At 46.7% G+C, this 20908-nt stretch overlaps 3 protein-coding genes across 6 annotated transcripts in view; 2 read left to right on the forward strand and 1 right to left on the reverse strand.

The window, feature by feature from the left end:
• Nucleotides 1–6615: 6615 nt before the first annotated feature.
• On the forward strand, nt 6616–8337 carry PPP1R35 (protein phosphatase 1 regulatory subunit 35). The gene is made up of 4 exons (XM_036768532.1): nt 6616–7155; nt 7371–7644; nt 7759–7901; nt 8054–8337. The coding sequence occupies exons 1-4, from the start codon at nt 6922–6924 to the stop codon at nt 8225–8227; spliced, it is 825 nt and encodes a 274-aa protein (XP_036624427.1). The 5' UTR covers nt 6616–6921; the 3' UTR covers nt 8228–8337.
• Nucleotides 8338–8902: 565 nt separating this feature from the next.
• On the reverse strand, nt 8903–13961 carry MEPCE (methylphosphate capping enzyme). Its single transcript, XM_036768531.1, has 4 exons — nt 11776–13961; nt 10066–10284; nt 9725–9851; nt 8903–9449 (listed from the first exon to the last, which is right to left on the reverse strand). Exons 1-4 carry the CDS (start codon nt 13417–13419, stop codon nt 9397–9399), a joined length of 2043 nt encoding a protein of 680 aa, XP_036624426.1. The 5' UTR covers nt 13420–13961; the 3' UTR covers nt 8903–9396.
• A 1176-nt stretch (nt 13962–15137) lies between these two features.
• Nucleotides 15138–20908, forward strand: part of ZCWPW1 (zinc finger CW-type and PWWP domain containing 1) — a 42592-nt gene continuing 36821 nt past the window's right edge. For 3 of the 4 annotated variants that reach the window (XM_036767506.1, XM_036767509.1, XM_036767510.1), the window contains exon 1: nt 15140–15196. The gene's annotated coding sequence lies outside the window, so the exon portion shown is untranslated. Of the gene's footprint in view, nt 15197–20908 lie in introns of all 4 variants that reach the window. The other variant, XM_036767507.1, reaches the window with a different exon arrangement.

Here is a 20908-nt window from a genome sequence, read left to right on the forward strand (position 1 = left end):
AAGCAGCCAGAAAGAAACAATTTAAATATCAAGGAGCCACAGTCAGGCTTATACAGGACTTAGCAGCTTCTGTATTAAAGGATCAGAGGTTTGGAATATGCATTTTGGAAGGCAAAAGAACTTGAATTACAACCAAGAATCCAGCAAAATTGAGGATAATCTTTGTTTAGTGGATATTCAATGAAATAGGGGACTTTCAAAGAGAGAAAATTGACTGGGTATAGAAAGGAATATACCTTTTTCTTAGTGGTACATGGCACCTACACAAAAATTGACCATAAAAACATCTCAATCAAATGCAGAAAGGCAGAAATACTAAACGCATAAATGCATCCTTTTTGCAATAAAAATTACATTTCATAAAGAGCCATGGAAAGATAGGTCAAAAATTAATTGAAAACTAAATAATCTAATCCTAAAGAATGAGTGGGCCAAACAACACATCATAGAAACAGTCAGTAATTTCATTAAAGATAATGGCAATAATGAGAAAATATACCAAAATTTATGGGATGCAGCCAAAGCAATATTTAGGGGAAATTTTCTATCTCTAAATGCTTACATCAATAATATAGAGAAACAGCAAATCAATGAATTGGACATGCAACTAGAAAAGCTAGAAAAAGAACAAATTTAAGATCCCCAATTAAACACCAAATAAAAAATGTTGAAAATCAAAGGACAGATAAATAAAATTGAAAATAAAAAAACTATTGAACTAGTAAATAAAACTAAGAGCTGGGTTTTTTTTTAATTTTGGGGTTGGGGGGGCAGGGCAGTTGGGGTTAAGTGACTTGCCCAAGGTCACACAGCTAGTACATTTGTCAAGTATCTGAGGCCGGATTTGAACTCAGGTCCTCCTGACTCCAGGGCCGGTGCTCTACTCACTGCACCACCTAGCTGCCCCTAAGAGCCAGTTTTAAGGGGAAAAAAACAACAAAACAGATAAACCTTTGGTTAATTTGATTAAAAAAAGAATGAAGAAAACCAAATTAGTAGTATCAAAAATGAAAAGGGTAAATTCACCACCATTGAAGAGGGGTACCTTGAGAGGTTTGGGAGGTAGCTCTCAGCCCCGCAATTGTTTTCCCTTTGCTGTTAGCCATCAGTGACTGACTAGTGCCACAGTTCCACTTTACCACTTAACTCAATTTATTATTAAGTCCAACTCTTTGCGACCCTGTGGTTTTCTTTGCAAAGATACTGTTTGCCATTTCCTTCTCCAGTGGATTAAGGCAAACAGAGGTTAAATGACTTGCCCAGGGCCACACAGCTGGTATCTGAGGCTGGATTTGAACTCAGGTCTTCATGACTCCATGCCTAGAGCTCTATCCACTAAGCCACTTAGCTGCCTCTTGATTACCTTTTACAAAACTATATATAAGCATTTACCTCCAACATCTCAGGCACACACTCTCCCATGCTACCTCAGTCTCTGAGGAAAGTAGCCTCTCTCTTTAAAAAAAAAAATTTTTTTTTTGAGGCAATTGGGGTTAAATGACTTGCCCAGAGTCACATAGCTAGTAAGCTTCTGGTCTGAGGCCAGATTTGAACTCAGGTCTTCCTGACTACAGGGCCAGAGCTCTATACACTGGGCCACCTAGCTGCCCCAAGTGGCCTTACCCTTAGCTCAATTTCTACATAATAACATTGGTTCCCATCAAGTTCATGTCAAAATAGGGCATGTCAGGTGAGTCCTTGTCTCAGCTGGGTCTTAGAGTTCACTCCTGAGGATCACTTCTCGCTCCTTGGGGCATAGACATTAGGCTGGCTGCAAAACCCTGCATGGGCTAACTCCCAGAGGCTCTGTCTCTTGACCTTTTAAAACTCCCAAGATTAGGGGCTGCTAGGTGGCAAAGTAGATAGAGCACTGACCCTGGGGTCAAGATGACCTGAGTTCAAATGTGGTGTCAGATGCTTACTAGCTGTGTGACCCTGGACAAGTCACTTAACCCTGATTCCCTCCTCCCTGCCCCGCTCCCCAAAAGGAATAGAAACACGTAAGGTTACAGCTTAAAGGGAAAATACATACTTAAAATAGGGGGGAAAACCCAAATAGCAAAGCAAAAGGCCTGTTTTCATGGTGTCAGCTGAGGAATCAAACCAAGAACATACTGTGGAACAAAATGGATGAGTCTCTGGTGGTTAATGCCTTTTTAAAAGCAGCCCTACCTCCATCTACCTAGTCTACTGAAGTTTTCTCCTAACCATATGGTCAGTAGATTGGGTCTCTCCAAGGTACTTCCACCATGACACTCCCAGAAGGAGAGTTAGCCTCTTCTGTGTGGCAAGTAGCATCAGAGATAGTTTGGCAAGGGAGGGGAAAAGAAAGAGGTGAGTGATCAGGAACTCTGTTTACATGACTTGTAATTCTAGGCAATGTGAGGACACCTGGGTTTCTGAATAAAGATGGGAGAGCTAGAGGTTTGATGGATACTGGGTCTCTGGTTTGGGATGGATAGAGAGAATAGTAATAGTTTTTCCCTTCTCTGTTACTTCATGTGAGTAGGTGCCAATGACTGTAGGGTAAAAAGAGTGTGTATGTGTGTGTGTACGGGCACCTTCATGCCTGTGTGTCTCTCGATGTGTTTCTTTATCTGCCTTAGTATGCTACACAGATACATATATGTATTTGCACATGTATGGTGTATTTGTGTACATTTTTTTCCTGAAGTTCTCCTGACCTTCTTTTAAGTCAATCTATGTCTATCATCCAGGCACTTTGCCCTGATAGTACTGCCCTCTGCCAAAACTTCGAGCCTTCTAATCATCTAAAATCTTCAGCAGAGCTGCTCACACCCACTATAACCTGCTTTGGCTAAAAAACTTTCACCTTCTGTTACTCTCTTAATACTTGTGATATTAAGACATGGCTGCCTAAAATGAAACCATTCCCTCTCCCCAACCCTTCCTTCCTGTTCTCGAATCCTCCATCCAATCCTACATTCCACTACGACTCTGCCAGCCCCTTCCATTGTGTCTCTCATGGAATCCATCCCATAACTAACCAACAGCTCCACTTCGGATCTTTTCTTGTGCTCCTTACATCTTGTATCAGTCACTGGGCACTCCTATTCCCCCAGATGACACTGCACTCCTCATTATCTTCTCCAAGCACTTGCTGTGCCTTCTCTCATGTTCCCTTGTCACTCTAGTCCTGGAAGAGGACTTGGAATACTCCTTGTTCCCCAAAGCCATTTCCAGGCTTTTCCTCTGCTGACATCACTCAGCTACTTCTCTTCCTTTGAGGTCCAAATACCCTATCAATATCAGCACAGATGTCTACCAGCTCCTAGAGCATTCTTCCTCATTTTTCAAGGACGGCAGGTACATTGTCTTCCTCTCCACCCCAACTTTTGCCCTTACACTAAAGGTCTAGTACCCTCTCAGATCCTCTCGCTTCCCAAATCCTGCACTCTGCCTTAGACAGAGATATATAGGAACAGTGACATCTAGATCTCGCCATGACCCACAAATATTTCACTTTCATGATTGAAAGTTCTGACTTTTTTTATCTGATTGCAGGCACCTATCATTCCATCTCTTCCTATGCCCTGACCCTTCTATGCCTATTTATTCTTCATCCTCATTATGAATTTGTATCTTGGACCTCAGTATTTTCTTAGGCCATTACCCCTGCTCTGCTCACTTTCTTTCCATCTCAAACTTGAGTCTAACAATTAACCAGTTCAATTCCACAGTGCTATCTACTCTCAAATCCTTTGTCTCTCTGCCGCCTTTGCTAAACCCCAAACTTGTATTACTCCTACTATTTGCTTCCTCTACTCCTACTCAGTTGCTGCTGAAGGAAAATGGAGGAAGTAATGAGTTTGAACTGATCGGGTCTATAAGTTGGGACTGTGTTATCTAATCTCATTTGGGCCTTCTGTTCCTCCCTGATTCACTATCCCACTTTCCATAGTAGTGTTTTCTCATCTCTCCTCGTGTTCCATGACATTCTCTCCCCCTTTCCTCTTAGCTGATATCCTTGACTCATCCTTCACTGAAAAAAACTTGAGACCATTCCACCCTTCTCTCTTCCTCCTCATTTCACGTCATGCAGACTTCTCTAACTCAGAGATGGTAGCTGAGGAAATGAGAAAAGTCCCTGCAAAAACACACAGTAGTGGCAGCTGTGTTCATGAAACTCATGAGCAATGTTCATGGACCTCAAGCCCATGATAAAGGAAGGGGGATCTTACATTCCATAATCGGCAGGTGATCCCACAATCCAGGCTTGTAGCTAGAGAAGGGGAGAATTCCTGGGCTTTGCCTTGGGATCAGACCTAGAGAGAGGAGATGATTTCCTGTGGCTATATGCTCTTAGAGAAAAAAATAAGAGGACATTCGATAAAATTACTGCGGCGCATCACCCTACTTGAAGAGTTATGCCAGGGAGTTTTAGGATTATGAAGGTCTGATGAAAAGGAGACTGATTGTTCAGCAGTCCCCAGCTAGTTGGTGCAGTGGATAGAGTGCCCAGCCTGGAATTGATGGGGTATAGGCTCTAGGAACCCCCTTGAACCCCACCTTGAATTTTCCCACCTGATCTGGCGTTTCCTTGAGGCCATGAGCTTTTCATGCCCAAGTCTGTTACCTCCCATTGTCTGTTCTGGATTGCCCTCCCCCATTTCCCATCCTTGATCCTGGCTACTTCCCACCCTTGATCCTATCAAAATATCTATACCCAAATCTGTTACCCTTAAACTAGCCTAGCTCTCCATTGTCTGTCATCTCCAGGTAGCCTTCAGCTATTCCCTACCTTTAATCCTATTCCTGGAGTCTGACCTCACCCCAGTCCCCCCAGTCCCATCAAGACCTTCCCTAAACCCCTCCTCCCATCACTTCAGACTACTTGGCCACCCCTAGATCCCTCCCAGGATCTTTCTGTGTAGAAGTCTCATCTTGCCTCCATGAAGGTGCTCAGATTCAATCTAGCTCAAGGTTCAATCTGGCCAGCTGGCATCAGTGTCACAAATGCTTAGGCTCCTTAAAGAGTCTATCCAATATTGCGAATCTTTAATAACCTTTGTTTTCCTTTGGCTGTAAGAAGGCTTGGTTCGAATTCATTTGGGCAGGACTGGGCCTGTCAGTATTTTGGAGTCCCAGCACCCCTAACCTCAACAGAATCAAGACAATTCACCTCCTGAGTTCAAAACTGGCTTCGGGACATTTAGTAGCTGTGTGACCTTGGGCAAGTCACTTAACCCTGTTTGCCTCAGTTTTCTCATCTGTAAAATGAGCTGGAGAAAGAAATAGCAAAGTATTCCAGTATCTTTGCCAAGACTCCTGAAGAGTCATCCATGACCAGAAAATGACTCAACAACAACAAAAAGTATGTTTACCTTCTAAGGGAGGGCAGATGGCACCAGATGGCACTACGAGCCTTGGAGAGGACAAGTCTCTGTGGAGGACAGATTTCTCTGCAATGTCAGGGTGTTATCCTGTTGGAAAGCTAAGTTAAGTTCTCTTCTAGGATCTGATGAACTCTCTGAGAGCTTTATCTTTCTCTGTAGCTTTCCTCTAAGTCTTTTGCATTTTGTACATTTTCTGGTGGGGTGAGATAAAGGCTGTCCTGTACTCACTATGCACTTTGTATCTTGAGTGCTTTATGTAGCTAGAGAGCCCATGTACCCAGATTGGAGAAAACCTGGATATGGACTTTATACCCTGAATATAGTAGGATACACTCCTAGAATAACTCCAGGGGAGGGCAACAGCCAAAAAGAGAAAATTACCCTCTTGGGGTCATTAGGGAGGGCCTGGACCACAGGTTACAGACTGGAGCAGCAATGATGATTGGGGGTTAGAGGTAGTCATGGTTTTTTGGAGGGCAAAGTTATATATAATAGGGGGACATTATCTATTCTGATATAACTGAAACTTAGGTAGAGGCCTTACTAAAATACAAGAGAATCCAGGATATATGTACATCTTCCAGTATACTCAGGAGAAGAAACAGGGTAATCTAAGTGGTGAAATGAATGTTGGAACTGGGATATCCCCTCTAGAACGAGCTGGCTGTGTGACCTTGAACCTCTTTTCTCATTCTTAATTGGAGTTAATTGGCGTTATGCCTGTGATTTCTACCTTACAGGATCGTTGTGAAGATTAAATGGGACAAAAGACAAAGAGTTTTCAATGTCAGGGATCCTTGCGATTATTCCACGCTCCTGTGTTTAATAAGTGTGTTGGGGTGTCCTGCTGCGTGGCAACTCTAAAACGTGGTCATGGGGAAGGATAAGGCAAAGGGACTTTGGATCCCGGGAGAGAGGCAGGTCAGGATCCAGAGGGGACCACCTCTGAGGGTCAGAGCAGGGACCCCTTGGTCTATGTGGAGTAGGTGGTCCCTCTAGATTCGGAAGCTATTCTAGGCCTGGGAGTCCGTAAGGGACACGCCGTCTTTCACTCAGAGTGGCATCGTGCACCCTTAGGAGAACGCACAGCAGAGACACCGTTAACGACTCCCCAGCGGGGCTAAAGAAAAAGAGGACAAAGGTGTTCGAGGCGCGCGCCCCTTCCCCGTGCACGTTGACCGCTCGCATGACGTCACAGAAGACAAACGTGGTTGGCAGCCAATCGTTCGCTTCTCAGCGTTCCGCCCCTCCTCCCCCCGCCCCTCGGGCTCGCGTCGAGCCTAGGCGCCGCAGACTCGTCAGTCCTCGCCGTCTCCTGATTGGTCGCGAAGCTCTCCAGTCTGGCCCAAGGGAGGGGAGGAGGGAGGGCCCATGTCGTTTCAGGGCGGAAACGTGGTTGAAAAACCCAAAGGAGAAGTGACGCGCGGGGTGGGAGGGGGCTGTTCTCCCAGACTTCTCCTGGGAGCGCTAACGGGTCTTGATGGCTGCCCCGCCGGCCCCCGGACCTTAGCGCTTCTCAACGCCCGGCCTACTCCAGCTTCTCTTCCCCACTGCCAATTACAGGATGATGCTGAGTCGGGGCAAGGGGAGGTTCGGGGGACCCTCGAGGGAGGGGGTGACCGTGGGGGCTGCAGGAATAGAACCCGAGCCCTTTGCCTCCAAGCCCGAGCCCGAACCCGGCCTGGACCTGAGTCTGAGCCCGAGCCCTGGCCCGAGGAGCCCCGAGCCGCCCTGCTCCATCCTCCGGCTGGGGGGAGCCAGGTCCAGGGGCCGGAGAGGACGGCAAAGAGAGCGGCAGGTGAGGAGGCTTCGCCTCTCTCATTCCTCATTTGTGCCTCACCTGGTCTCCCCGCTTCCGTTCCAGGCATCCCCACTTACTTGTCCTCTTTGCCCGACTTCCTGCCTTTCTTCGTTTCCATCCGTTCAACAAAAACTTTAGTCTGTTTCGTACACTGCCCTCCTCCCTCCCCTCGGCCCCCTCCCCCACCACGTCACCAGTTCCTCTCCCCCCAGGTCCGCTTCCACCTGGCTTCCCCGAGTCCGCCTTCCTCTTCCAGCGTGTCCCCACCCAGAGGAAAGCTGCCCACAAATGAACCTTTGGAGGAGTGTGAAGCCCTGGCGCATCTCGTAGCCCCAGGACTTCAAAGTACCCTGGTCCTGGGGCAACAGCTAGAGTCGCTTAGGGAGGTCACAGCCCTGGGGCAGTTTGATGCGCTGAAGGCTGCAGAGCAGCAGTTGAAAAGTTCATTCCTCAGTCGCTGTGAGATGGAGGAAAACGTATCGGAGGGTAAGGAAGTGTGACTGGTGGTAGCCGGGAGGTTCCCCACCAAGGGATAGGGACTGTAGGGCCAGGGGCAGTTCCAACGCCCACCCCAGCAGGCCCACCACCTCTTCCCATCAGGGTTGAACATGCCTAGATCCCAACGGCTCTACAAGGACCTGGTGAGCCTGCAGGTGCCAAAGGAGCAAGTGTTGAATGCTGCGTTGATGGAAAGACTGGCCTTGCTTCCACCACAGCCTCAGGTCCCAATCCACAAGATAAAGGTTTGTGTTTGGGGTGGAGGGACAAAAGAAAGGAGATACACTTCATCTTCGGGTCCCAGACCCAATACCCATCCACCTCTGGCATTCTTTTGGTTGTAAAACTTACCTTTTCCTGCTATTACTGTTCCTGACTTGTACTCCAACCCCAATAGGAGGTTCCTGCGGCAGGTCCAGAACTAAGCATCTTATGTGATCCCCAATCTCTGGCCCGTGAGTCGCCACACTTAATACTTGAAGGGTTCCCTCTCTTGAAGCTAAAGCCACAGACCCGTCCTGCAGAGGATACCTTCCTCATGCATCAGACTCTCAGACGGTGGGATACATAGTATTACAGAATTGTCTTCACTTTTATTTTTGTTGTGATGGGAGGGAGGGTGCACATGTTGGGATTGTCCTTTACATTGGCTTTTATAGAAATAAAACTTTTTTGATAAGTAAACTTTTTTTTTCTGAGGATTTGGGAAAGGGTGGTAATCAGTAAGGCTTAGGCTAAGAAGAGCCTAAGAACAGCTCTTGGAAAGTTTCTTATTGAGTGCTACTGTGCTACTCCCATACTCTAGGGTTTGAACCTTCCAGGGGAAGGGGTGAGAAAAGCAACATGAAGATGGGTAATAGCGTGACACTAGCTTCCTCCTTACCCAAAACAGGATCCCAGTAATCTCCCTTTTATAGGAAATGGGTTGATTTCCTCTTGTTATTAAAGTAGCTTTATATGCTCTATTCTCTTCTTGCGCATGGCCACATTTGAGGCTATGAGATCTCCTTCAGCAGAGGACAACCTGACTGGGACATGTGACTATTCAAAGAAAAAGAGTTCCCCACACCTTCCTACTCAATAAAAGCCCTACTCTTTCAAAAGTTTCAGGCTCTTCAGTTTCTTCAATGACCCATTCCTTCCTCTAAAACACCAGCCTGGGACATTATTTGCAGAGGGGACAGGGTTCTGCTCCCTACATTGACTTCTCAGCCCATTATCTAAGCAAAAGACTTAAGTTTAAGGGTCACTGCCTTCAATATCAGATTTATTGTGCTGCTTTCACCCCAAACCCTCTCTTCCCCCCATCACACAAGGACCATCTAGAGAGGACTTCTGCAGCATCTGGTGATACCCAATCCTAAGTTGGTCCACTGAAACGTGGCCAGGGTGCCCACCAGGGGCTAGGAATCCGAGGGGTGGGTAGGGAAGAGAAAAAAATGGAAGGCCCAGAGCAACTGAGGTTTGGACACCCAGCTCCCCTTACTAAAAAGCAAGGGTTCACAATCCATATCATCCAGCCTACTAGGCTGTGGGGAGAAAGCGGTGACAACCTTTAGTCCAACTGTGCCTGCTGTTTAGGTGCTGGAGGTTGGTAGGCTCCTTCTTAAACATACTGGCAGGAAAACAAATTAGGTAACGGGAAGAGGAGCAAGCCGTGGGTAGAACTTCTCTCCACCACCCCCCCACAGGTCCTCAGTAACACAGAGCAGCCTCTGATCATTGTCCTTGAAGGGATCCTCAGTGGCTAGGGGAATTAGCCTTGTGGAACAGGTATACAGGACGCTGGAAGCCTGTAGGAAGAAGGTATGGATAAGGAGGAGTGATACTATAAAAGAAAAAACAGGAAATGAGGTAGCACATACAGAACTCTTGTTAACTGTACTCAGTCAACAGGTATGAATGGCAAATAGTGCAGAGATGAGTGTTGCCATTTAAGACCTCCACCATAATTTCTACTCTTCCTTGGCCAAGATGGGAGGTGTTACCATCCACTTGAAATCTTCTATCCACCCTCCATCCCCCCTCCCCCAAAATACAGACCAAGATGGGTTAGCCTGGATCTCACCTTTGGAAGAGTTGTGGGGTGTGGCCACAAGCTCATAGCTGGAGAAGCCAACCTCAGGGGATGTCAGGTAGGAACTGAACTGCTCAGGTTTCAGCTGAATTCGATAATAATTCTTGTAGATAGTTTCCTAGGAATGAACACAGGTACTAATCTTTCTCTGTGTTCCCAGCACTTTGCAAAGTCCTAGCATATTAAGTTCTTAATAAATGCCTGTTGACTTATTCAGTCCCATTCTTCCTCAGCCAGGAATTTTAGCCAGAGCCCCATTTAACAAATACATCTCCCCTTCCCCCCACTTCATGGGAATGATCCCTTTCACCTTCCCCTAGGGTCCAACTTACTGTGAGTGTCTTCCTCTTGCCATAGGATGACCAAGGCTGGGGCTCTAAAACCAAAATGCCCCCAGGTCGTAGGTGGCGGTAGATTCTTCGAAACATTCGCTTCAATCCCTCATCACCCCAGTTCAGATGCACCCATTTGGTGAGGCTGAGACAGAGCACCACATCATACTCAGGAGCTTGGGCTTCTACCAATTCATCTCGATCTAGCACATAATTACCCTGAAAAGACAAAGGGTTTTTGGACAAAGGTCAGTACAGGGAAACCAGTATTCTCCACTCCTTCATTCCTCTATGAAGTCCCAAATAAATGAAGGCAGATTTTAATCCACAGTTCACTTTCAGACATTTCCCAAACAAGCTTATTGAGGGTAATGCACTTCCCTGGTTGAATGTCAATGCTCTAGCACCTCTGCTTCACTCTGGCAGAACAGAAAAAGCACAAGGAAAGAGTACAGAAGTAGGCAGAAGGCTGTACCATGGACAAACCACCAGAATTGATTAGTTATCTGAGGGATGGGCAAGGTTAGGGAGAAAGGATAAGGAGAAAGCCCTAGTGCTCAGCCTTGACCCAGTTCCAGCACTTATCTCCCTCCCACACCGATTTTCCCTGAGGCAAAGAAGTACTGCCTCATGAGGTCTTGGGCAGCCCCTCCAGGCTTTCCCCATTCTCTGTCATCCTCACCACTTGCCCCCACCTTCATTCCCTGTCCTCAGTCTTAAGAGAGTTTCAGTGTTAAATTTTAACACAACTCAGGAGAATATAAGCTTTGTGACCGCAAGGACTGTTTAATTTATTTTTATGTCCCTGGTGCCTGGCAGAAACTATTCACTTAAATGTTGAGGTCAAATGAAAATTGTTTAAAATCCCACTGCTCCCCCAAAGCCTAACCCTAACCCATAGCTCTGACCCCCCACCACACTTGTTGGTCCCCTTCACCCTACTCTGCAGATCTTGAACTGAAAGGTTCAGATCCTACACTTACTACCTATTGTGAACATGTGCAAGGCACTTAACTACCCTGGGCACTTGATTTCATCTGTAAAATGAAGGAGTTGGACTAATCCAAGGGGACCTTTGGACCTCACAGGTTCTTTCTAGGGCTAAATCTCTAAATCCCTCAAATCTTTCCCTACACCTTTTTTTTGTTCTACTCCTGGGTAATCCACTAGAGTTTTCTGACCAAAAACAAACCAATACATGAAAGGAGAAAAACTGACTGCAGGGTTCTAGCTTTCTCACGAAGATAAGGGTTTTTGAGACAGAAGTCTACAGTGTAAAAGGGCAATGAATCCTCTGGTATATCTAACCTGAAAAACACAGGAGAGGCACCAGCCCAGAGAGATACTGTCACCCGAGTATGGTTCCTGGGATAGCTCTACGGTCAAGTTTTTGCCAGTTTAATGGAATAATGGAATAATCCTAGTCTGCTGAGGGAAGAGGAATCTCACTCACTGCTCTACAAGCAAGCACCCTGAATTCATGGGGAAGCCAGCATATAGTCATTAAGGTAGGAAGTCAAGGCCCTATCAGCACAGGCCCTAGCCCATTTTCAAATGTGAGCTCCCAAGTTCCCAACTGCAGTTCAGGATATAGAGAATAAGATTGGTTTTGCTCCTAGCCATACTGCCTCTCCTCCCTCCCCTGTCATGGCACCCTAAACATGTCTGCAAAAAATATCCCTTACTCCACCAGCTACTAGGTCTCCTTACCGTGATGAAGACAACATTGTTGGGAAACATGGAGGCATCAGCCCCATCCAGAGGCACTTGGGGTGCAGCAATGGGGCCCCGACTGGCAGTCAGGGAGGCTGGGAAGCAGCTCTTCTTTCGGGTGGTGGCCGTCCCCTTACCACCCTCCGATCCTTGAACTCCTTCAGGTGGCTGGGGTGTGAGACGAAGCTCCTCAGATAGATAATGTCGGATGTTCTGTCGAGCAGAATGTATGAGCCGAGCATCGATGTCTACACCCACTACTCGAGCCGGGCCCCACTTGCAAGCAATGCTTAAGGTCAGGTGGCCTACGTTACAGCCCAGGTCCAGTACATCGCGGCCCTGGAACCATTCAGGCCTCATCACCCGAAGCCTCCCATCCTCACAATTCGGGTTGCGATAGCCGTAGTACTTGCAATAGTTCCCATACTGGAACTTACTTTGCTGCTTCTTGAACCCGGCTGCGGGCAGAGGGTGGTCATGATGGCGACCTCCCCCTCTTGCCCGGACTTTCTCCTTAGGACCCTGGCCACCCGCTCTGGCACCTGACTCAGACTTGCTGGAAGTCCTACGACGTTTCCGGTGGTGGCGGGAGGAAGATGATAAGGGGGCAGGTGTAGTTGAGGCAGCTGAAGGGGCTGCGCGAGCGCCTGGGGGGTCCTGCGGGGCAGGCAGAAGGGGGGACACTACTTCATCCCTGCAGTTGATGGCAGTGTTCAGTTCATAAGGCTGGGGGCCATCCCGGCCTTGGGACCTCTGTCGCTGTTGTAGCTGCTGGGGGGTGGCTTCTCCATGCAGCGAGGGAGTTGTGGAGGTTGGGGGAGGTGCGGAGGACGTGGGATCATTCCCCCCGGGTCCAACAGCCTGTTGCTGGTGGTGCTGTCCACGATGTCGATGTCGCTTTCTACCAGTCTTGAGTGGTGAGGCGCGAACCACTTGGGCCTCATCAGTGCAAGCATTGAGGCTGAGTGGGTCAGTGATGTCCTTGGGAATGAGGATTTCCACAGGGTCCCTCCCCTTAGCTGGCAGTGGGGAGGACTTGGGAGTCTCGGCATTGAGCGCTCGACTTACCTCCTCATCCAGGAGGCTATTCAGATTCAAAGGATCGAAGATATTGCCCCCCAAGAGAAAATTGGAGGGCAAGACCGGGTCGCAGTCCGAGTTAACTCGCCTCCGCCTCTTGAAGGCTGGATGCTTGAAGCCACCCACGTTACAGCTATTCCTCCTCTTGCTCCCACCGGTCCCGGGAGGCCTATGGGGCTGGAAGCCATTGCGCTGTCTGGGGGGTGCTGGGGTCCCTAGTTCGGCCCCGCCCCATCCCCTTCGCTCCTCCTCCATGTCAGGGGGAGGGGCCTCTCCATGAGCTTCGGACTGGCGGGCCTCCCCCTGCGCCATCGGGTCGCCGCTCCGCTGCGGATTCTGGCCAGCCCTAGCGGGGGACGGGGCCAGAAAGCCCTCCCTGCCTGATACTGTGGGCGTATGTGGGCTTGGTCCCTGAGCTGTCCCGCCACAAAGCTCCCCGGAGGAGGCCTCTCGGTGTGGCTGCCCCAGGGTGCCACCCCCACCACTGGAATCGGCTTTGAGGGGTGGCGGCGGCGGGGCCGGCACGAGGAACGGCTCCTTCTCCGCTGCCATCTCGATCATCTCTTCCCCCCTCCCCCGATTAGGCTAACGAGGGAGATCAGGGGGCCTACACCCCCTCCCTTTTCCCCTCTTCCTCCCCGCCCCTTCTCCCAGTGCGCGCGTAACCCCGCTCTTCCCTTATTCTCTCGCGACTCCGCTAACCCGCGCGAGACCAAAACAAGCCGCCCGCGAGACCCGAACTGAGTAAGAAAACAACAGAGCCTGCGCTTTTTCCTCCACCCCTCCTAACGCGCGCGACCAGATACACTGCGCGTGCGCACTCTAACCCACGCCCCCCGTTGTGCCCGCACCAGGGACAGAACAAACTTAACGGCTAAAGGCTTTTAAAAAAGGGAACCACCGCTTCCAAGTGACACCCCGTTTCCTTCGCAACGATCTCCTTCCCACCCGTATCCTTCGCGCACGCCCACCAACCGTCGGCGGAGGGCCGATGGGAAGAGCTTCCTTACACCCCGTCCCCGGCTCCTGGGACTGAACGTCTGCGGCCTCCGCCTGGCTGCTAGCCCTGCTGCCTCTCTACCCCGCCTCTTTCCTCCTCAAAAGGGCCACGCCTGCGCACTCGACCTATCAGTCTCGCGCTTCTTGGCGCTGCACGTGCTGGGAGCTACCACTCACCCACCGCTCGCGACTGCAAAGCCAGTTTCTTATGCCATTAAACAGTCTTCCCTCCTCGGCCGAGAGAGGGACGTAGCAGCATCCTAGAGGGGGGTGGATGCCTCAGTAAATTAATAATTATGAATTAGTTAACACACACGCAAGCCTTTCAACTAGGGTGCGGGAGAGAAAGGAAAGTGGAAATAAGAGAGATGAATGGTGGAGGGGTTTGTACTACACAGGCCTACACATCCCCTACGAAAGACCTACTGTCCCTAGAATAAAATTGGTACCAGGATGTCACCTTAACTCTCACTCTCCGGGCAGAGAAGAGCGGCTAAGAAAAAAAAAGAAACTGAACTCTGCTGAAATAGCCAAAAGATTGCCTTAGACTTTCCCTAAAATGGAATGATTAGGTTTCTTCACTCTATCTCGTTTCCCTGCCTCCTAGCCAAATTAAAAAGGCCGGAAGGGGTGGGAGGTATCGCGTCACTCCCTATTCTTTCCCGCCCACCGTCGCCACCCCGACCGCACCTGCGCACAGTCTCCCTTCTCCCCCCACCCAAATTCGCCCCGATCCAATCAAAAGTAACCATCACCACTTGGCAGATTCTTTGCGGTGAAGGAACGTGGCCTCACAGCGCCTCTACACATTGGAAAGTGTGGTGTTTGGACCGCCCCCGATTAAGCAACCTCCCATCGACTGGCCAATACGAGTGCGGAGGGGCGGGTTTAGGATAGGGTCCTTTGGCAGCGAAGAGGGAGGGGAACCGTAGAGGGGCGAGTGGCCAGTGATACGTTGAAAAATAAACATGAAATGCAACAGCATTAGAATCAGAATTTGGGAAAGGAAAACAGCAACATTATCCACCCCTGGGCACAGAGACAAGCCATAATGTCAAAAAAAACCCCATCCCAATTATAATCAGGCGCTGCCCGTAATACTTTTAAGCTGCGACTACGGCAGAACGGGGCATGCTGGGAATTGTAGTTTTTGTTGCTCCCCCGGGGCGGGAGACTCAGCATGCGCACACCGACGGCTCTTCCGCCTCTCCGCTTTAACGCTTCGCCTTTGCAGTCTATTCCCCACGCGTGCTCAGTGAGAGAGAAGCTAGAACGCGCCGGAGAACTGGGCTCGCGCCCAGGCTGCCGGACCCTTCTTTGATGGGAAAGGCAGACGGAGGTGGGGGACCGCGAACTCGCCGGCTGTTGCCACCTGTTGTCCCTCCCCATTCCCACCCTTAGCTCCCCCATTCCCTGGGTTCCCGGCCCCTAGTGCAAGCTCGGGCCTCCCTCCCTCCCTCCTCGCCCCGGGCGCCAGCGGCTGAAGTCCCTGCTATTGCGGAGGCCTTAGAGCGCCTCCACTGACCACCCCGAGCGTTTGGAGGTGGGCCGAAGGCACTTTAGGGTCTTGGGACTTGAGTCCCGCCCCTGCCCCCCGCAGCTACGCGTTTCCGTGGAAGGGACGATTGATCCCCAAAAAGCCCTGTCAGGATGTGAGGATCCCTGGTGGGGGAGAGGAGAGCGGAGAGCTTTTCTGCTCTCAGATCTTGATGGTGAAAATGGGCATTTTTATCAGGGTCTTCAATCCTAAACCCTTGGGAGAGCCTGGTGGGGGGCACTACAGAGTGGGGGGCTGACGGAAAAAATCTGGGATCTCAGAAGGAAAACAGCATCGTAATAGTTAGCCTTGCATTCGCGGGTGGCAAAGCACTTTACCTATGCCACCTCCTTTGCCACTCACAAACTAGCTGTGAGGAAGATGCTTTTATTATCCCAGTTTTACGGATGGAGGGACTAAGGCGAGTCACACAGCTAATAAGTGTTTCAGGCTGGATTTGAACTCGGTGCTTCCCGGCTCCAAGCCTTTATCCACGTAGCTGTCAGCGGTTACCAGCCTAACGATGATAATAGTGTGTTTGTAGAGCAAGTGTCTCCTCCTGACAGGTGAGGCAGGTGAGATACGTATATATGAGATATTATCACCTATATATGTATATACACGTGTATGCATAGACGTATGTGTGTGTTTGCAAGTCATTAAAGCTGAAAACCACACGAACATTTTTGGAATTCTATACGCATATAATAGATGCAAACACGTGCATAAACACCTGTAGGTATATGTGTTTATGTCTATCCATAGAGAAGTGATGGTAGTTGCTGATTTGGAAGCTGCAGTGACACTAAGGAAAGGAGTGTCAACAGACTCACAGGAACAGTGGGAGGAAAACAGTATAAAGCTGAATCGGGGTTCCATGGACGTTTGAAGCAATATTTGGAGAGATATCACTGGACTTCAAGGCAGAATTAGTTAACATTGAGGAAAGGTCTGGTTAGTACTTAGCATCATAGTCAATTGGCAACAAGCATTTATCGAGTGCTTGCTTTGTGCTAGACACTGTTCTAAACTCTGGGGATACAAAAAAAAAGGCAAAAACAGCCCCCGAGCTAACATTCTAATTGGGGAGTCAACGTGCAAATAACTGTGTTTATACAGGATACGTATATGCAGTGTAAACGAACAGAAGGAGAGATTTCAGATACTGTCAGTGTAGGAATTTGTTTTGCAGATTTGTGTGTATATGCTGTAAGGGTTTTGTTGTTTTGGCAATACTGTTAGTTTGCCAAAAAGGGTGTCATTGAAGCAGAAAAGAATGGAAGGGAAGCCGGGGAGAAACACTGACGAGCAGGACAGTTTTAAAGGTTACATGTTGAATTTATTATATATTTTAAAGAACAATATGTTTGTAATAAAGATTTGCAATTTCATGTACAATCCTCCCTGTTCTGTATGTGGTCATAGGATCATAAGATTTAGAGCTGGAAGTCATGAGAAATTAAGTGACTTGCCCAGGGTCACACAGCTAGTGTTTGAGACAGGATTCCAAATAAGATTTTTCCAATCCATCCCAAGTACTCTGAAAGCTGGAATATTCACTTTATTTGGTGTTCAAGTTCAGTATTTTGAAAATAAAATTAAATAAAAAAGATTTTAAAATATTTAAATAAATAAAAATTTAAAAATTGAAGAGTGGTCATGTTTTGGGGCTTCATTGGGCAGTCTGGACCAAGAAGTCCTAATACATTCCCAGTAGATACATTTACTAGAGTCTGTTGTCAGTTTTCTGTCCTATAACCCTTATTTCTTTGCTGTCTTGAATCTCTTGCCTCTCCAGGTTTTAATTGAGTAGGTGGTAGTTTCTTTGAAAGCCTAGGTGGCCACTTATGAAATGTGTCCAAAGGTAAATGGAAGGGAGAAGGAGAGAAAATGAAACCTGAAACTCCATTTTGTGGTATAGAATGTCTATGACCTCAAAATTCTAGAACCCCATCATGTTTAACTTGTACATCAGATCCAGTCCACTGAAGGGACCACAATTTAAAACTTTTCCTGCTCAATAAAATCTGCCAAAGCTTATACTCTTCTGACATAACCTTCATCAACTCAGGTCAACTCCACATTTTGATGAAACGTCAGAATAGGACTTCTACCTCATCCTGTCCAGTCTTATCTAAATTCTGTTTCTCTTCCCAGAGCTGTGATCCCCTTTTCCTATAGAAAACAGAAAAAAGTCAGAATGATCATATAAAAATTCAAGGCCTAGCTGGATCTCACAGCTCTGCCTTTACTAAACGTTTGGGCAATAATGGAACCTGGTAACTTTTTGTTTAACATTGTTAAAAAGGGACCCTGGATTCTTTTTTTAAAAAATTTTTTAATTTCTGTTAGCTAACAAACATTTATTAAGTACATACTATGTGCCAAGTATTGTGCGAATCTCTGGGGACACAAAGAAAGGCAAAAGACAATCCTTGCTCTCAAGGAGCTCACAGTCTAATGAGACACCACATGTAAACCACAACGTATAAACAAGGTATATACAGGATAAATTGGAAATAATCAACTGAGGAAAGAGACGTTAAAGATGACTGGGAGAGTCTTCTTGGAGGAGGTGGGATTTTAGCCGAGACTTGAAGAGAAGCCAGGGAAACTAAGAGGCAGAGATGCGGTGGAAGAGTGTTCCAGGAATGGGGGATGAGTGAACATGCATGCCTTTGGGAGCAGAGTCCGTGTGAACGCTAATCTCTTGTAAGAAGAAAAGTGGGGTCCAGTATCGCTAGATAATGAGGTTACATGGGGGTGGGTAAGGTATAAAAAGATAGGAAGGTGGGGAGGGGGCAGGTTATGAAGGACTTTGAAAACCATTTTATACTTGATCTTGGAAGCAATAGAGAGCCACTGGAATTTATTGAATAGAAAGGATGAAATGGTCAGACCTACACTTAGGGTATTGAGTAGAAGATTGACTAGAGTAGGGAGAGACTTGAATCAGTCATTAACCAAAAGGCAACCACAGCAGCTGTGGCATGAGGCAATGAGGGCCTGCACCAGGGTAGGGACAATATCAGAGTAGAGAAGGAGACACATGAGAGATGTATGAAGGTAAAATAAATAGGATTTGGTGGTGAGAGAGTGAGGATTTGAGGATGATCCCTAGTTTTGAGCCTGAGTGAGCGATTGAAAGGATGCTGACATACTCCACTGTAATAGGTGAGCTAGGAAAAGGGGAGGGTTTGGGGAAAAGACAATGAGTTTAGTTATGGATGACGTATTGAGTTTAAGATGTCTATGGGATATCCATTTGGAGGTGACCAATAGTTGGAGATTCAAGTCTGGAGGTCAGTAGAGAGGTTAGGGCTGGAGAAGTAGATACGAGACAGCATAGAAGTGATAATTGTATCTATGGTTGCTCATGAGATCAAGGAAAATAGTATAGAGGAAAAAGAGAAGAGGGCCCGGGACAGAGCCCTAGGAGACACCCACTATTAACTGGCACTATGGTCAGATAGGTAGGCGGAGACCCTGGAGAAAGCAGTGTCACAAAAACCTAGAGAGAGGAGTGTGTCAAGAAGTGGGTGACGGACAGTGTCAGAAGCTGCAGAAAAGTCAGGAAGGATGAGGATTGAGAAGAAGCCGTTAGATCTGGCAATGAAGAGATCATTGGTAAATTTGGAGCCAGCAGTTTCTGTTGGAAGCTAGAATACATGAAGCTAAGAGAGCGAGTGGCCCTTGTCACCTCACATGTGATTACTGCAATAGACTACTGGTTTCCCTGTCTCACTTCTCTCCCCACTCCAATTCATCCTACACTCAGCTGTCAGACTGATTTTCCTAAAAGTGAAGGTCTAACCACATCACCCTCTTATTCCGTAAACTCCAGTGGCTACCTATCACCTCCAGGAACAAACATAAAATACTCTTTGGGTGTCAAAGCCAGACCAGGTACTTCTTACCTTTCCATTTGTCTTTATCTTACTCCCCTCCATTGCCACTGGCCGCTTTGCTGTTCTTCATACATGATATTCCAGTGTTTTCACTGGCTATGCCCCATGGCTCAAATGTTTTCCTGCCTCATCAATGCCTCTGCTTCCCTGGCTTCTTGAAAGTCTCAGCTAAATTCTCACCTTCTACAAGAAGCCTTTTCCAGTCTTTCTTAATCTAAATGCCTTCCCTTTGAAATTATCTCCAATTTAACTTGTAAAAACTTTTATAGTTTTAGATTCATATAGTCTTTGGATGATTTTTAGATTACCCCCCCATACACACATATGTATATGTATGTGTGTGTATAAACATATATGTGTATATGCAAAAAGATAATTTTTTTGCTTATGTTTATCTTTTTCCGTTTCTTTTTCTTGTTTTACTGCTATAGCTAGCTCTTCTAGGACTGTAGTAAATAGCAGTGGCCATAATGGGCATCCTTACTTTAAACTTGATCTTAGTGAAAAGGAGTTCCATTACATATGTCTGCTCTTGGTTCTCCTGTTGTTCAGTTATACCCCACTCTTCATGACCTTGTGGACCATAGTCACCAATACTGTCCATAGGGTGTTCTTGGCAAAGATGCTGGAGTGGTTTGTCATTTCTTTCTCCAGTAGATAAAAGCAAGAGGAGGTTAAATGACCTGCCCAGGGTTATACGGCTAGTAAGTGTCTGAGGCCAAATTTGAATCCAAGTCCAGTACTTTATCCACTGAGCCATCTAGCTATCTCTTTTCAATACCATGCCAAACTACAAAGGGATTTTTTTTTAAGCGGCAAAAATATAGTGGATTTCATATGGTGGAACAAAAGGTCAACAATTTCAAGAGTAATAATGGAAAAAAAAATGGGAAGGGAGACTATCAGTGTCAGATTCCAAACTGCATTACATCTGTTTTGTCAGGTTAGCATATAATTGGGCAAAATAATTTCCAATAATTTCTTTTATTTCTTCGTCAGCTAATGTAATTCTCCTTTTCCATTTTTGATATGAACAATTTGGTTTTCTTATCTTTAAAAAATCAGGTTAGCTGTTTATTCTATTATTTTTTTTTAAAAAACCTTCCCTTTTCTTTATCAATTCAGTGGTCTTTTTGCTTTCACTTTTAAAAAATCTCTAATTTTTATAATTTCTATTTTGTTGTTTAGTTGGGGTTATTTGATTACTTGTTTTTCAAATTTTAAAAATTCAATGCCCAATTTATTGATTTTTCTTTTGATGAAAGTGTTTATAGAGATTTTATTGCATTTTAATTAATAAATAATGTGTTTAATTTTTCTACGTCTTTAGTGAGATCTTTATTCCCCAAAACATGGTCAGTTGTTGTGTTGTGTCACACACACAACTGAGAAATATGTAAATTACTTCCTATTCCCATTAAGTAACCACCTGAGATCTTTCATCTCTAGTTTTTCTAAACTTCAAGCCCTCTAACTTCTTTCTTATTTATCTTTTGATTAGATTTATCTAGGTATGAAAGGATATATTAAGATTAAGATTGAGTATATTAAGATATATTAAGATTAAGGTCCCCCACTATTATAGCTTTATTAACTTTTTCTTCCT

This window comes from Trichosurus vulpecula, chromosome 7 (assembly GCF_011100635.1).
Source record: "Trichosurus vulpecula isolate mTriVul1 chromosome 7, mTriVul1.pri, whole genome shotgun sequence".
Lineage (NCBI taxonomy): Eukaryota > Metazoa > Chordata > Mammalia > Diprotodontia > Phalangeridae > Trichosurus > Trichosurus vulpecula.

Excerpts from the sequence above, each read along its gene's own strand:
- PPP1R35 (XM_036768532.1), top strand. The coding sequence starts at position 6,922 with ATGATGCTGAGTCGGGGCAAGGGGAGGTTCGGGGGACCCTCGAGGGAG. Across the intron at positions 7,156-7,370 it reads GACGGCAAAGAGAGCGGCAG|GTCCGCTTCCACCTGGCTTC; the intron begins GTGAGGAGGCTT and ends CTCTCCCCCCAG. Across the intron at positions 7,902-8,053 it reads TCCCAATCCACAAGATAAAG|GAGGTTCCTGCGGCAGGTCC; the intron begins GTTTGTGTTTGG and ends CAACCCCAATAG.
- MEPCE (XM_036768531.1), bottom strand. The coding sequence starts at position 13,419 with ATGATCGAGATGGCAGCGGAGAAGGAGCCGTTCCTCGTGCCGGCCCCG. Across the intron at positions 10,285-11,775 it reads ACAATGTTGTCTTCATCACG|GGTAATTATGTGCTAGATCG; the intron begins GTAAGGAGACCT and ends TTGTCTTTTCAG. Across the intron at positions 9,450-9,724 it reads ACCCCACAACTCTTCCAAAG|GCTTCCAGCGTCCTGTATAC; the intron begins GTGAGATCCAGG and ends TTCTTCCTACAG.